This window comes from Salvia hispanica, chromosome 2 (genome assembly GCF_023119035.1).
Source record: "Salvia hispanica cultivar TCC Black 2014 chromosome 2, UniMelb_Shisp_WGS_1.0, whole genome shotgun sequence".
NCBI classification, from domain to species: Eukaryota; Viridiplantae; Streptophyta; class Magnoliopsida; order Lamiales; family Lamiaceae; genus Salvia; species Salvia hispanica.
In genome coordinates, this window is record NC_062966.1 from 32,240,999 (window position 1) to 32,256,784 (window position 15,786).

The window sequence follows — 15,786 nt, forward strand, 5'->3', positions numbered from 1 at the left end:
TTTTACGTATATTGGACTTGAGGAAGTCCTTAGATTTTTGGAGTTTGCTTTGGGTCATACTCCTATGGAATAATATACAGACTTCTATACTTGGTTTTCTAACCTTTTGGTTTTGGGCCTTTGAAGGTGAACGAGTTCTCTTCCTCCCAATAGTGTTGAATTGTATGGGTGATGATCTCATCATAGTTGAATTGTTTTACTCCCCTACGTTCACGAAAAATAATCTTATTTTGCTATTTTGAGATGTCCACAAAAAATAGTCCTATTTCTAAAAACAAAAATGTTTTGGAGACATAATGTCTAAGACATAATGAGGTTAAAGTAGTAATTGTACATTATATTATTATTTGTATTTAAAATGATGTTATATTTATATACTTTATTACCCTTACATTAAATTGTTCATTAATATACTTAATTAAGGACATTGCTCTAATTATGTGTATTCAATTATTTTGTTAGCATACGACCTTAATATTTATGATTGACAATATTTTTTTTAATCTCATCTTTCTTTCTTTTATTTAAAGACACATATTTAAAGTTTTAAAATAGTGTAATTCCATCTGTATATTTAGTGTTCATTTATCGATCTAATAAAGTAAGATATATTTATCAGCAAATAATTTATAATGGATTTCTTATCAAATTAGTTTTTATAATTTTAATTTAAATAAATTACAAAGTCTATATAATTAATATTTGTTCTTTCCAAAATTTAATCTCTATATATCCTTAATGTATGAAACGTTACAATTGAACCTCGATAAAAATAAAATCATATGTTCTTAACTTGTCAAATTTCTTTTATAAAATAGTCTATTAGATTTCTTGGCTCCACTCCACTCAACGGAATTGTTAACGGAGGACCAATTGTGATTCGAATTGAAATGTACATGACCAAAAATTCAAAAGATAAAGTTTAAAACCAAAATCATAAAATGGGCATATGTTCAGGACCAATTTTGGTCTTTACTCTATATAATATTATTAATTAAGTTTAGTAATATTATATAGAGTAATATTACTAATTTAAGTTTAGTAATATTATTATCACCATAATGTTCAATTTCAAAGTCATACATAATATAAAATTAAAATAGTTACTTATTTTATAGCACAATTAAGAAAACAAGTCATATTATGTAAAACTAACAATATTATAATAACAAAATAAACAATAAAATACAAAATACTGAGTTATCTTATATAAAAATTAAAATACAAACTAACTAATGCTATATAAAAAGTATAAAAATAGAAAAAAAATCTAACTTATACAAAGCACATTACAAATATAATTAAGATATAAAAATAATATAGTAATAAAATATACTAGCTTCCTAATACTACTACATAAAAAAATATAAAAATCTGCCTAATATTTGTAAAAATAAAGTATAATCTAATGCATTAACGAAAACAATATTACAATTTAACTAAAATCAATACAGATATATATCTAATTTGATTTGGCATGCATAATCCAATTAGAGTATATTAGTCCATATTTGAATAATCTTATGTCAAAGAGACATAGGGGTATTATGCTATGGAGACATTATGTCTCTAAATCACTACTCTTCTAAAAATATAAAATTTCTTTCACATACTTTACTCAAATTTTCTTGTCTCTCCAGTACTCTATCTACTTTTTTCTCCATATTTCTCTTACTTTCCATACTTTTTCGCCCACATTTCTTACTTTACCAAATTGTCATTAAAACTCGTGTCGCCCACAAATGAGACTATTTTTTGTGGCCGAAGGGAGTATTTTTTTTCAGCAAAATAACACAAATAATAACCCTCTCTTAGTTTATTACTATTCTCTTGTTTTATTTTCTTTTATCTACTTCCTCTATGGAGTCATAAAGTAGATGAATGGAGAGGTAATAAAGTAGGAGACGTTTTTTGTGTTACGCTCTTATTATTCTGCTGAAAAATGAAATGACTCACTTCAGGTTGGGATGAGGTGGAACGTCTCATGAAGAAATACCAGTCATTTATGATGGAACAAAGAGAGTATTTTTCATATTCTGTTTAATTCTCAGTCCACTCAAACACTAAATATCTAATTCTTAATCTCCGTACCTAAAAAAGGCAAAATATTAATGAGACGGAAAGAGTATTTATTTGGGAGCACAAGATGCATACCTCCTTACATTACCTTTTGAATGAACGAGCGAAACATACAAGAATTAGTGTGTGTGACGTGTGAGTTGGCATAGTAGTACGGTGGTAATGTTTGAAGCCAAATATCTTGGATTTTAGTTCACCGTCACGTGACACTTGAATCTATGTTCATTTCATCATTTGCAAACAAAGACAAGAATTGAGTGTACGAGCAATCTATCGGAATAGTAGTTATTTGTGAAATGGCAATAGGAAAAGCATCTCTGACCGCATAGCGCAGTGGATTAGCGCGTCTGACTTCGGATCAGAAGGTCGTGGGTTCGACTCCCACTGTGGTCGAATTTACTTTTACATTTATTATTTTTTCCTGCGTCACATTTCGAGTTTTTATTATCTTACTAATGTGCTAAATTTAATTGATTTATTAGTAATATTAGGCCCACAAACAATCTTTTTCATTAAACCAAACACGCCCTTAAATCGAAATTAAAACACTGTTCACTTCACTGGCCGCTTGGTTTTGATTTTGGTTTTGGAGGAAGACACACAAAGGTGCAACGACCGAGCCGCCCTTCCGCGCTACCCTAACCGTTGGTAATATGCTGAATTGATTTCATTTTCGCAGCAATGGCAATGCCTTCGTGCAAAATTAGGGTTTCTGAAGTTTAAAACCTCTTTCCTGTAGTTTACGCGGAGCTGTGGGTGAAGTAATGGCTTCAGCTTCAGCTGCGGCGCCAGCTTCGTCTCTGAAGAGAGCCAATTCGACGACTTCCAGCGAAAGCGATGAGCTCATCATTACGCCCCTAGGCGCCGGCAACGAAGTCGGCCGCTCCTGCGTTTACATGTCCTTCAAGGGAAAAGTTGTTATGGTTGGTACCTTCCCTTCCTGTTCCTGTGCGTATCTGTGTGTGTTTTCTGGAACTTATTGTATTGGTTTCCCCTTGGATTAGTTCGACTGCGGCATTCATCCAGCTTTCTCCGGAATGGCTGCGTTGCCTTACTTCGACGAGATTGATCCTTCTGCCATTGATCTTCTTCTCATTACTCAGTAAGTTCCTATACTTACAAGTAGTAGTAGTTAGTTACTAACTCCGTGAATTGCTTTTATTTTCATTGTGTTGCTACTTTACTAGTGCATACTGAATTTATCATTAAGGTTTTGTGGCTTTTCAACACAATTGTATGTATCTTCATGGAAGTGCTTAAGGTCATGGTTTTTAGTGATTGCGAATAGGATATGCGTGCAGCTTTCTCTTGAGCTACATATAGTGGATTGATAGTATGGTAGACTTTTTGTGTACCAGATCAGCCATTAAGTTTTGCATCCTTCTCCCAACAACATCAGTGGCTTCGTGGAGTGTTCAAAGATTGATTTTTATGATAAAAGAGATTGAGATATATTTAGTCCAGAAAACACTGACCCTATAAGTTCATAACTTTTTTCTGTCAATTAAAAAGTAATATTGAGAAAACACTGACCCTTACTGACCATGAACTTGGGCCATATGACATTCTTTGATTTGGTTTTATTTACCCTTTCTATACTGCACTTGCTTATGCTTTATGGGTGCAGCTTTCACTTGGACCATGCTGCTTCACTTCCATATTTTCTGGAAAGGGTTAGTTGGCCTTAACTAGAGCTTGTAGTAATGTATTTTTTGGCACTATCTTCTCTGATGGTTTGTCCCCTGTTAACGTGCCTCAGACAACGTTTAAAGGACGGGTTTTTATGACTCATGCTACTAAAGCCATATACAAGTTGCTTCTATCAGATTATGTTAAAGTTAGCAAGGTCTCAGTTGAAGATATGTTATATGATGAGCAGGACATTCTTCGCTCCATGGATAAAATTGAGGTCTGTTTTTATGGCTATTCTCATAATTTCTCTGTTTCCTCATTTCGTTATGCTTAGATTGAGAACTAACTATGATCCACTGGTGGATCTTCTTTTTTAGAAATTAATCTCTCTACTTAGATTCACAGACAACATTGTTCTCAATCTATGATGATAAAAAACACTGTAGTGGTGTCCTGTCCTTTACTTGAGAAGACAATGTCATTTGAAACCTAATGCATATATCTACACCGGACATGGGTTAATATTTCTATCTCCTTGCAAGTAATTGAAAATTTCTGTACATTTGGTTAAGTAAACTGATTTGACATTTAGCAACATTCTTGATGTGATGCTGAAAGAGTGAAGGGATGTAGAAAGTTAAGAACCAGAGAACTAAAAGAAAAAAGTGAACTAAAATACTGAACAAGGAAAAATAGAGAGAAACCAAACCCTCCTCTTGTGATGCCCTACAGCAAGATACTATCCCGAATTCCTGAAGTGTGGCTTTACAACAGAAGCTGTCCCCAAACTAACTTAATATCCAGAAGGCCTAAAACCTAGCTAAAAAACCCTATTTAAAGACCTAAAACCAAGTACATAACTTGGAGCCTAGACAACATAACCTTAAATAAGTAAAAGGAGTAAGAAATTAATAGATGAGTAAAAATGAAAACATCAATGATGAACACTATCAGATGCTCATTGTTTTTGTCCTAACTGCAATAGTGTGATCAGCGTAATGGATGTTGCCTTAAGATTGAGTATGAAAACATCAATGATGAACACTATCAGATGCTCATTGTTTTTGTCCTAACTGCAATAGTGTGATCAGCGTAATGGATGTTGCCTTAAGAATGAGTTTTTTTGTAGGATCCTGTTTACTGTGGTTGTGGGCACAATTAAGGATCTCTCCCTCCTTTGTGATTCTCTCTTCATAGTCATGCCGTAATACTCCCCTAATAACATACTCCCTCCGTTCCATAGTAATAGAGTCATTTTGCCATTTTGATACGTTCCATAGTAATAGAGTCATTTCCCTTTTTAGTAAAAGTCAACACATTTTTCCACACTTATTTACTCTCTCTTACTTTTTTTCTCTCTTTATCTCTCTACCTTTTTTTCATTTTCCACTTTATTCTCCCTTTATTAACTCACCTAACACAATTTTTCTTAATCTCCGTGCCGAAAAGAAACGCCTCCATTACCATGGAACGGAGGGAGTATCTGTTAACAAATTCTTTCGTACAAGCCCTTCTCTGTTTGAGTTACATTAGTAGGATTGAAGGTCTGAAGAGTCTATTTATATGCATCAATTGAAATGAGGATTCACATGAAGAAGAGGTTAAATTGGGTTCAGTTATATAGCCCTGGTGCAAGTTATATGTATTCCGATATTGTCCTAAATTTTTTAATTGAAATTGCCTGCCTCCATCTTCATCTACTCTTGCTGAAGACTACAATGTTTCTGGTGTTGCTTCTTTTAAATTGCACTTATGAGTCTAACAGTCTAAGAAAATCACTTTTATTGACAACCTTTTACCTTATCAAGTGTAGATCATTAAGTTAAAACATAAACATCTCATTGGTTCTCTTAAGTATATTTGTTATGAAAAAAGAACTGCCCATGTATTCTTCAAGGAAATAAAGTAGTCCACATATAAACACACACATCAGTAGTTCCTGAATCCTTGAGATGGTCATCTTTGATGGTTTTTGGACTGTTTGATAATTGATACAGTAAATTTTAATTTTGGACTTATCAAGAATTCAAGATACATGTTGTTGGTCCTTGAGGAATGATATTGCATATTTATAAATTGAACAGGTACGGGGCACTTCTTATTTACTTGTTTTAAATTGAGATGTGTCTGCTGTAATGATAGTATTGTATTAGAAGATAGCAATGAACTGATGAAGCAATGTGGCCTAGTGGTTTAACTACTAACTAGTCAGCCTTTTGAAAGTGACTAAATTACACTGCACCAGTGAATTCTGAATCAGTGTGTAATGTTATATTTATGCTCCAGGTTATTGACTTCCATCAGACTCTGGAGGTTAACGGGATCCGTTTCTGGTGTTATACTGCTGGTCACGTTCTTGGTGCTGCCATGTTTATGGTTGATATAGCTGGTGTTCGTATCCTCTACACTGGAGATTATTCTCGTGAAGAAGACCGTCATCTTCGTGCTGCTGAGCTGCCCCAGTTCTCCCCAGACGTTTGCATCATTGAATCAACTTATGGTGTTCAGAGCCATCAACCACGGCATATAAGGGAGAAACGTTTTACTGATGTCATCCATTCAACAATTTCTCGAGGTGGTCGTGTTCTTATTCCTGCTTTTGCACTGGGCCGTGCTCAAGAACTACTACTGATACTGGACGAGTATTGGGAAAATCACCGTGATCTCCACAATGTTCCCATATATTATGCTTCCCCACTTGCAAAAAGGTGCATGGCAGTTTACCAGACCTACATTAATTCCATGAATGACAGGATCCGGAATCAATTTGCAAGTTCGAATCCCTTTGACTTTAAACACATATCTCCATTAAAAAGTCTGGATGAGTTTCGTGATGTAGGACCAGCAGTTGTGATGGCAAGTCCTGGTGGGCTTCAAAGTGGGTTGTCGAGGCAGCTGTTTGACAAATGGTGCTCGGACAAGAGAAATGCTTGTGTTCTACCTGGTTATGTTGTTGAAGGGACACCGGCCAAGGCCATTATGAGTGAACCAAAGGAAGTTACACTCGCAAGTGGTTTGTCTGCTCCTCTGAACATGTCAGTCCACTATATCTCCTTCTCAGCTCACGCAGATTATAATCAAACAAGCACGTTTCTGAAAGAGCTCATGCCTCCCAACATTATATTGGTACACGGAGAAGCAAATGAGATGGGAAGGCTCAAACAGAAGCTCCTCTCGGTCTTTGCTGATGGCAACACTAAAATTATTACTCCAAAGAACTGTCAGTCTGTAGAAATGCACTTCAACTCTCAGAAGATGGCAAAGACGATTGGAAAGTTGGCGGAAAAGACACCAGCAGTTGGTGAAATCCTCAGTGGTTTGCTTGTTAAGAAAGGTTTCACCTATCAGATAATGGCTCCTGATGATCTTCATGTCTTCTCTCAACTCTCCACTGGTAGCGTCATCCAGCGGATTACGATCCCATATTCAGGTGCTTTTGCTGTTTTGAAACACAGGCTTAATCTAATTTATGAAAGCGTGGAGGCCTCAACAGATGAGGAATCTGGGGTACCGACGCTGAAAGTCCATGACAAGGTGACAGTGAAGCAGGAGACTGAGAATCATGTTTCACTACACTGGACAGCAGATCCCATCAGTGACATGGTTTCGGACTCAGTTGTGGCTCTAGTACTGAATGCTAGCCGAGAACTGCCAAAGCTCATGGTTGAATCTGAACAGGAAACGACTGAAGACGAACAAAGCAAGAAAGCGGACAAAATCATACACGCACTTCTTGTTTCCCTGTTTGGAGTTGTGAAATACGAGAACGAGGGCAAGCTGTTGATCAATGTAGATGGGACTATAGCCCTTCTGGAGAAACAGAGTGGTGAAGTGGAATGTGAGAATGAAGGCCTTAAAGAACGAGTTAAGACAGCATACCGGAGAATCATCAGCGCCATAAAGCCGATACCACCTCCCGGATCTTAGGATCTCAACCTGCCGCCTTGTGAGAAAGTTTGGTTGGAGAAATCTAGACAATTCTTGCTAAAACTTGTACTCTCTGCATCACGCAATGCATATAACTTGATACACTGAAAAACCACTTTTTTTGCTTGTTAAATTTTGTTCGCTGATCTACTTATATTTTGCGTGATGATGTGGCAGTCGATTTTAAGTATATTGAAATACTATGATTATGATAATGTTCACTCTTTTTCTTAAAGTGATACATGTATATGTGACGAGTGACACATTTAAATTGACTATCACGTCATCGCATATTTCGACGGAAAGAAGAGGGGGTAATTACATGTTTGATACAAAATGTTTTACCTTTTATTCAATTTAGTACAAAAAGTATTAAGTTTACATATTTTATTCAAAAAGTTTACTTAGTGTTCTAAAATAATGCACTCTGCCAAGTCTTTACTAACATCATTACTTGTAATTATATTTTACATACAAAAAGTTTCACCAATGTTTTAGATTTGTACAAAAAATTTTAAATTAAAACATTCCATTAATTAATTCAAACACAATTATTTTTCAAAAAAAAAAGAAAAATACAAGGAAAAAAATCACCACTCTTCACTATCAAATTAGCGAATTGCATTTTACTGTCGAAGCTTTCTCATGTAACAATGGAGAATACAACTAAAAAAATATAAATTCTTTTTTTGTAAGATTTAAATATTGACTTATTGACTGTTCGAAGTTCAAATTAGCCATCTAGTAAAGATGAAATATGGACTAATTTTATATTCTATAATACAATAAAAAAATAGAGTAAATTGAGAGATATAATTTTTTAAAACCACAAAATTGCTAAAAGAATTGATATTGACTGTTGTTTTTTTAGAGTGATTAATTGTATTAAAACTCTAATTTTTATATTATTATGCGGATAAGTTGGACAGATTACAAGAATGTGTTAACTTAAAACACTAATGTAACTTTTTGTATGTTCCACGTGAACTCAATACTTTTTGTACTAAATTAAATAAAAGGTAAAATATTTTGTATGAAATATGTAATTATCCCGAAGAAGAGATAATTGCAAAAATTACAACTTCATGATATATAAATTTAGTTTTTAAAAAATGTATGATTAACTATAATTTGATTTCTTTTGCTATTTATTTGAGCCCATCAAATTCAAAATTCACTTGGGAAGAAAAGAATAGAAAATTAATAATTTTATTTTATTAACTGGTGGGGCAATAGTTTTGCCAAATAAATTTTCCATTTTGTTTCTGAAAGACTAACACGGCATAAACCTAAAATCTTGTATCGGAATGGCGGGTGAAACGTCGTCGTCGGCCTCCGCCGTGGCAGTGTCGGCGCTGACGGAGGAGGAGCTGACGCTGAACGTGAAGTGGAGCGGGAAGGAATACACTGTCAGAGTGTGTGGCGACGACACGGTGGGGGAACTCAAGCGGCGGATATGCGAGGTTACGAAGGTGCTCCCCAAAAGGCAGAAACTTCTCTACCCTAAAGTCGGCTCCAAACTCGCTGACGATTCTCAGCTTCTCTCTCAGATTCCATTGAAATCGTCTCTCAAGATGACCATGATTGGGTAACATTTCGCTTGATTTTGTGGTTTTTAGGATAATTATGTCACCCTCGAGGTTTTGGTTATTAAATTTCTGGATTTAGCTGAATTCTACGAGTGTAATTGCAATCTGATCTTGTGGTCTGTTAGATTGGTTCTACGTCTCAGTGTTGCTGTACATTTTTGTCAAATTTTCCGTTGTTGTTAGCTTTTCGCTGGTTTTAATCTTTTCAGCAATGGAATATTTTTTTGTTGGCAATGCTTTTTGTTAGATGGAAATTAGAAACCGGTGGCAAGCTTTATTAGATGTTTTCCGATTGGATTGTTCTTCTGGTTTTTCTCAGCATCTCCATTTGCGAAAGATTGTTGTTTCATGTTTATCTCCATTTTCCCTACTTCTTTTATGTTTTGGCCCTGGTAACTTTTGCATTCATTCAATTCAGTTGTGAAGTTACAGTTGATACTGTAGAGACATTCTTAAATAGTGGTTTGTCAATATTGAGGTAGATCTTTGACAATGGAAGTTACTTTGCAGTACAGTTGAAGATGATATAATTGTGGATCCTATGGAGTCCCCAGAGATTGTGGATGATTTTGAAATCGGGCAGGATGAAGTCGTGGACATCAAAGACAAAGATATGAATAAGCAGAAACTAAACCGTCGTATTAAGCAGTACAAAGTCAGTTAAACTTTATCCAACTGTTCCTATGAGACTAAACAATTGCAATTCCTCATTAAAAATTTGTGTGCTACTATATCCTTGATTTTGCTTCCTTTAGATATATGTTCAAATTTTGTTTTTTTTTTTTTATTCCTGGGAATGATCATTATGCTCTTTGTTTTTATGATAGATTGAACTTCGAAATCCTTGTCGTCAAGGCAAAAAATTGCTTGTTCTGGATATAGATTATACGCTCTTTGACCATCGGTCTACGGCAGAGAATCCCTTAGAACTCATGCGCCCCTGTAAGTGATTATTGTAAATTCTTATATTACTTATCTTATTGTGTCTTATATATTATTTCATTGAATTACACAGATCTGCATGAGTTTCTCGCGGCTGCCTATACTGAGTACGATATCATGATTTGGTCTGCAACCAGGTAATTGTAATTTTCTTTATCATCTATCTGCTCGTGTGGCATGTGCATCCATTTTTCCCAGGTAGTGTCTAAAAAATATGGAGATCTAGCATAAATTCAAAAGGTCTATTGTATAGTACATTAGTACTACAAGTTTGCTCTCTATTCGGTTTTTTCCTATTCAGCTTTTAAGGTTGGATTCTTACGTTTATTCGAATAGTCGATTTCAGTAATCCACTTTGAAAGTTCACCTTCTTCTGCATTATGTGTATCCTGATCTTTCATTGTGCTCGGGATTCGTCGAGCCTTTTATCCTTTTGTTCAGTTTCCCTCGTACTTCCATAATTGGTTTTCCTCTCAAAACTATACCAACTTTCCGTTGTAATTTTACTTCACTACCTCCAAAAGTTTAGATGCTGCATGTCTGGTATTTATGAACATCCCTTTCTATTATATAGACTAAAATTGTAGAGTAAATAAAATTACTATCGTGCTACTTGAACGTGCCAAATATCACACATCATATTAGGTTTGCCATTTTTCAAGTTTTTTAAGCTTGCTGTTAAAGAGAATTTGGAACTCACACGCAACAAAGACTAGATAGATTTCATAACAGACATTGTTTCTAGAATGAATATACTTCATTTCCTAGTCTTACTGGAATATGCCAAATGTCAATCAGCATAACTGGTTTGTCAGTTTTCAAGGTATTTAGCTAACATGAAGAGGATTTGGAAATTATAAGTGTCAAAAGACTAGATAGCTTTCATAAAAGTCATTCTTTCTAAAATGAATTTACTTCATTACTGCAGCATGAAGTGGGTTGAACTAAAGATGGGGCAGCTTGGGGTACTAGATCATCCTGACTACAAAATTACTGCTCTTCTTGACCATATGGCCATGATCACAGTTCAGTCAGATTCTCGTGGTGTGTTTGATTGCAAACCACTTGGCTTGATTTGGGCACATTTTCCCGAGGTCTGGATTTATGCTAAAAGTTTGTAAATGCTGTTATTATAAATCTGTGTGCTCGATGAATATCCTCCTCTTCCCCTATCCCCACCGCCATGACAGCATGGGTCTAAGTATAACTGTCAATTGTAGGGTTGGAACCAGCAGTTACTTGCGACTCTGCAACCTTAATTGATTGTCATGATTATGATGATGATTAAATCCTTGCTTTCCTAAAAGTTTGAATTTAGATTTGCTTCATTGCTAGTTGCTACATATTTTCTAGACATAATTTGTCATCCACAGTAAAAATAGGTGTCAACTGTTAACCTGAGCTTCTTCAAAACAACTAGAAGATTGAGAGCTTATCAACATTTCAAAAGTGCGTTAACTTTTTTATTTTGGGTTAGAGGAGTAACTGTTTCTGGAAATACAGGAGGTCTGGAACACCTAGTATTTTTTTTTTACCACAGACCTTAGTTTCAAAATTAATTCTTATATTGACAATGCATATAATTACCCTTATTTTAATCTCATCTTGGTTTCTGCACATACCTCCTCTGCTACTGAGTGGTTTAAAAACAACTCATGAGTCATGACATCAAGTTAATGCAAAAAACACCAACTCAGATTTAAGTTAGCAATGTGTCATTTTAGGTTATGAAAGAATTTATTGTCTTGCCTAGTATCCCCTTTTTTCTTAAACTAATAGTAAGATCTTATTGGTATATTTGCAGTTCTACAGTGCCAAGAACACCATAATGTTTGATGATCTGCGGAGGAATTTTGTGATGAATCCCCAAAATGGCTTGACTATAAAACCGTTCAAAAGATGCCATGCAAATCGGGAGAGTGATCAAGAACTTGTGAAGCTGACCAAATATTTGCTAGCTATCGCAAGGCTTGACGATATCAGCACTCTTGATCACAAGAACTGGGAGTCATTTGCCAATGTGAAGAGGCGACGGCATGATTAGAATACCCATGATACTTTGTGTGTCTTCCAATTGCCAGGCTATTTTATTTTGGTAGTACCTTATATGTCTATTTCTCTATATCATGTGCTCGTAACTTGAACAGAGGGTGGGGATGATGGGTGTTTAGCAGCTCCAAAGTTGATAGAAAGATTAACAAAGATTTCAATTAATGAAAACACATGGATTCTTGCCCTTCTTGGTAAGACGATGTCTTATGAAGATCATGGTTCTTTCAGTGTTAGACAATATTGTTCTGATATAGATGTGCACAGTTCACAACAATTCCAATACAACTGCTAGTTTATGTGTGCCAAAAAAACTGTTACAGTCGACAAAGAAAAAAGATACAAAAAGATTCATAAATTCAAGTTGTAAACATTAAAAGACCACAGTAATTTTTCTACAAATGTCTAATTTTAATTTTACTATATTTTCTCTCGAAAGCATATTAAAAAGCAGTGTCTTGAAAACCACCACTTGCTAAACCTTAGACGGTAGGAAGATAGAGGAGGGAAATGAAGAGCAGGACACAGAGAGAGAACAATTGAACAAACACCACCATGTCAAAGTCTATGTTCTTCCAGTCATAAAATGCCGGGGGGGGGGGGGGACGAGAGAAGTACTTTGTGCTCGATAAACTCTGATGATAACTTAATGAAGTAGAAAGTCTTAAATTCAATTGATGATCCTACAGATATAACAGTTTGAAATAATGGTATACTCTTTCATGGCAATTATCATATTAACGAGATCGTAAAGGCACTCCAAAAATTGCACTCCATTGATATACTATATAGAGAGAATCGCTAGATGGGTTACAGTTTCAACTTAGATCTACATGGAAAGAACTCTGTCATTGAGGAACTGAGAAAACCAAGGATCCATTATCCCAGCGTACCCTGATCTCTCTCCCTACATCGAGCCTCTTCTCTCTGATTATTTTGCCCCATTTACCAATCAGATTGTAATAACTTCCACGCCATTTTAACTTCATCACATACAAATCGCCAGTATCATCATCTCGAGCATTGACACCAACTTGGTGTTCATTCCTCAACTGGTCTTGAGCTTGGTGAGTCCAGTAGAAAAGAATGTGATCCTCGACAGCTTTGCCAGGTAAAGTAAGGAATGGATGATTTGTATCCACATCCGACAATGTGAGAGTTTTCTTGATAGGCCAATCATCATGCCCAGATGGTGCAGCAACAATATGTTCTTCTGGAACAGAGAAAAACAAGCAATTATTTGCCCACCGTAGTCTGATTTCTTTTCCAACACCAAGTCCTTTATGCCTAATTATATTAGCCCATTTCCCAAGGAGATGATAATAATTACCTCGCCACTTCAACTTCATCCCATGAGCCTCGCCCGTATCATAATCTCGAGCATTTATAGATACTTGTTCATCCTTTCTCAATCTTTCCCTTTCCTGGGGTCTCCAGTGCACAAGAATATGCTCTTCAACAGATTTACGAGGCAATGGAAGAAAAGGATGATGAGGGTCCACATCTGATGATGTGAGTACCTTTCTAATAGGCCAGTGGTCCTGCACTAGAGGAGCTGCAACCATTCTGATTGGTGGTACCGCAACAATTTGCTGTTGCGGAACTGAGTAATGTAAGCATCCATTAAACCATCGTAGCTTAATTTCCTGCCCAACTTCAAGTCCCTTTCCACGAACAACTTTTCCCCATTTTCCAATAAGATTATAATAACTCCCACGCCACTTTAATTTCATTACTGACATTTCACCAGTATCATCATCCTGAGCATTAAAACCCACTTGACTTTCAGCTCTCAGACTTTCCTGCTGTTGAGGTGTCATGTACATCAAAATATTGGATTCAACTTGTTGTCGGGACAATGTCAGGAAAGGATGAGTGGTATCAACATCAGAGAATGTTAGTGCTTTCTTGATAGGCCACGGATCATGCACTTGTTGAGGCACATCATTGTAGTATGCGGTCCTCTTCATTTCTAGAATCCAAACAAAAGGAAACTTGACGGTCAATGTCAAAACACTTAATCATAGAAACATTTGCATAAGCAGTTTAAAAGATGTAAACTTCAGGATCAAAGCAACATCAATAAGCCAGATACCATATGGATTTAACAGAGATTTTAAGATATGACAGCAACCAACAACAACCACATATTCTATGGTCCATCACATATTATGGTCCTTGATTTTAGCAATGATGAAACTTAACAGAAGTAAATATCTAGCAGCGTGCGCAACAATTGCCTTTACTTCAGAAACTACAAACCTCTGTGCGCAACAATCGCTTTTACTTCATAAACTACAAACCTCAGTACTTCAGTCTTCTTTACTAAATCCTAAAATCGCATGGACTTCAAGACTAAACAGACTCATATCACATTAGCAGAAGCAAAATATATTACATTAACTTTACAAATCAAGTACTGATCATTTGACTACCGGAACAATCAAGCACGAAAGAGCAACATAAAATAGATATAAATAAATTTGGCCATACCACAGAAACAAATTGCCCCTGAACATGCACAATGTAAGGCATAAACGAAGAAACATGGTGAAAAACTCCCCCTTTTCCAGTTCAATAAAGAAGAAAGCCTCAATATAATTCTTTCCCCTCCAATTAAAATAATTCAATAGAGTAGCCAACAAAAAAAGGTAAAATGATCAATCAATTGAACAACACGCCGGAGTAGCAGAACATATAAAAATTGAACACACAAAATAGCATATAAAAATGATTTCTTGTCGTATTGGCTTTTCCCCCATTACATAGATTGATTGAATCGGAATAAGGAGATGACATACCCTGGTGTGAATGTGAAGAGCTGAAATTCGAGATTGGGATGGGGGAACCCTAGATTCCCGCAAGATGAGAATGAGAAGAATTCGAACGGTGGCGTGAAGTCTGTATGAATTTGATGAGTTATGATGGAGGAGTTCACGGGGGTGTGTAAGAGCAACACATTCTCCAATAATTTGGGGGTGTGGTGGCGGCGGCGGTGGCGGAGGCGGAAGGTGTGCAATGTGTGTTTATCGTGAGAAATGCGCGTGAGCGTGTGGGACAGAGAGGAAAATTGGATGCAATAGTGTGAATTGGGTTGGATGTGAAATTTCTGTTTGCACCGGAATTGTGCGTGTGTGTTTTCCGTTTGTGATGTAGCTCCGGGTGAGACAGTCAGTTCGTTGGATCAATGCTCATACAAGATATCCACCGTTTAATTTTTCATTGTTTTTTTCATTTTCACATTTCAAATTCTAGTTATTTTTCTTTTAAATCTCAATTATTTTCTCTTTCGAAGTTGAGTCACTACTCAATATGTATCCATACAACGCCAACAAAATTCTTTGATAGAGATGGTTTGCGCAAAAGGTTATTGAAACGATTCTCAGCGCATGGACAGTTATGATGAATGATTCGGCAAAACTGAAGGAGGCCAGTCAAGATTGATCGAGGACGTACATGCACTGAGAACGAGAAGCCACAATCGCGCAGTAAGTAGATGACAATCCGTGATGGGAGCTGATTATCTCACATCCGATTCCATATACGATGCATTCATTACATGATATTT

The 15,786-nt window shown here is 36.0% G+C and overlaps 3 protein-coding genes and 1 non-coding gene across 5 annotated transcripts; 3 read left to right on the top strand and 1 right to left on the bottom strand.

Moving 5' to 3' along the window:
* The first annotated feature begins 2,398 nt into the window (after window positions 1–2,398).
* TRNAR-UCG lies at window positions 2,399–2,472 on the top strand. The gene has a single exon. It is a non-coding gene; the product is annotated as a tRNA-Arg (tRNA).
* Window positions 2,473–2,607: 135 nt separating this feature from the next.
* Window positions 2,608–7,792, top strand: LOC125205911 (cleavage and polyadenylation specificity factor subunit 3-I). The gene is made up of 6 exons (XM_048105114.1): window positions 2,608–2,727; window positions 2,819–3,002; window positions 3,084–3,181; window positions 3,707–3,752; window positions 3,839–3,988; window positions 5,998–7,792. The coding sequence occupies exons 2-6, from the start codon at window positions 2,844–2,846 to the stop codon at window positions 7,636–7,638; spliced, it is 2,094 nt and encodes a 697-aa protein (XP_047961071.1). The 5' UTR covers window positions 2,608–2,727; window positions 2,819–2,843; the 3' UTR covers window positions 7,639–7,792.
* Window positions 7,793–8,901: 1,109 nt separating this feature from the next.
* Window positions 8,902–12,454, top strand: LOC125205607 (ubiquitin-like domain-containing CTD phosphatase). The gene is made up of 6 exons (XM_048104653.1): window positions 8,902–9,226; window positions 9,738–9,882; window positions 10,055–10,169; window positions 10,243–10,306; window positions 11,098–11,263; window positions 11,974–12,454. Exons 1-6 carry the CDS (start codon window positions 8,946–8,948, stop codon window positions 12,211–12,213), a joined length of 1,011 nt encoding a protein of 336 aa, XP_047960610.1. The 5' UTR covers window positions 8,902–8,945; the 3' UTR covers window positions 12,214–12,454.
* Window positions 12,455–12,971: 517 nt separating this feature from the next.
* On the bottom strand, window positions 12,972–15,392 carry LOC125205606. 2 transcript variants are annotated; one of them, XM_048104652.1, is made up of 3 exons: window positions 15,020–15,390; window positions 13,549–14,190; window positions 12,972–13,431 (listed from the first exon to the last, which is right to left on the bottom strand). In XM_048104652.1, the coding sequence occupies exons 2-3, from the start codon at window positions 14,186–14,188 to the stop codon at window positions 13,067–13,069; spliced, it is 1,005 nt and encodes a 334-aa protein (XP_047960609.1). In that variant the 5' UTR covers window positions 14,189–14,190; window positions 15,020–15,390; the 3' UTR covers window positions 12,972–13,066. The 2 variants fall into 2 exon arrangements, with proteins under 2 accessions (XP_047960609.1, XP_047960608.1); XM_048104651.1 differs by having other exon boundaries at window positions 12,972–14,190; window positions 15,020–15,392.
* Between the last annotated feature and the right edge of the window lie 394 nt (window positions 15,393–15,786).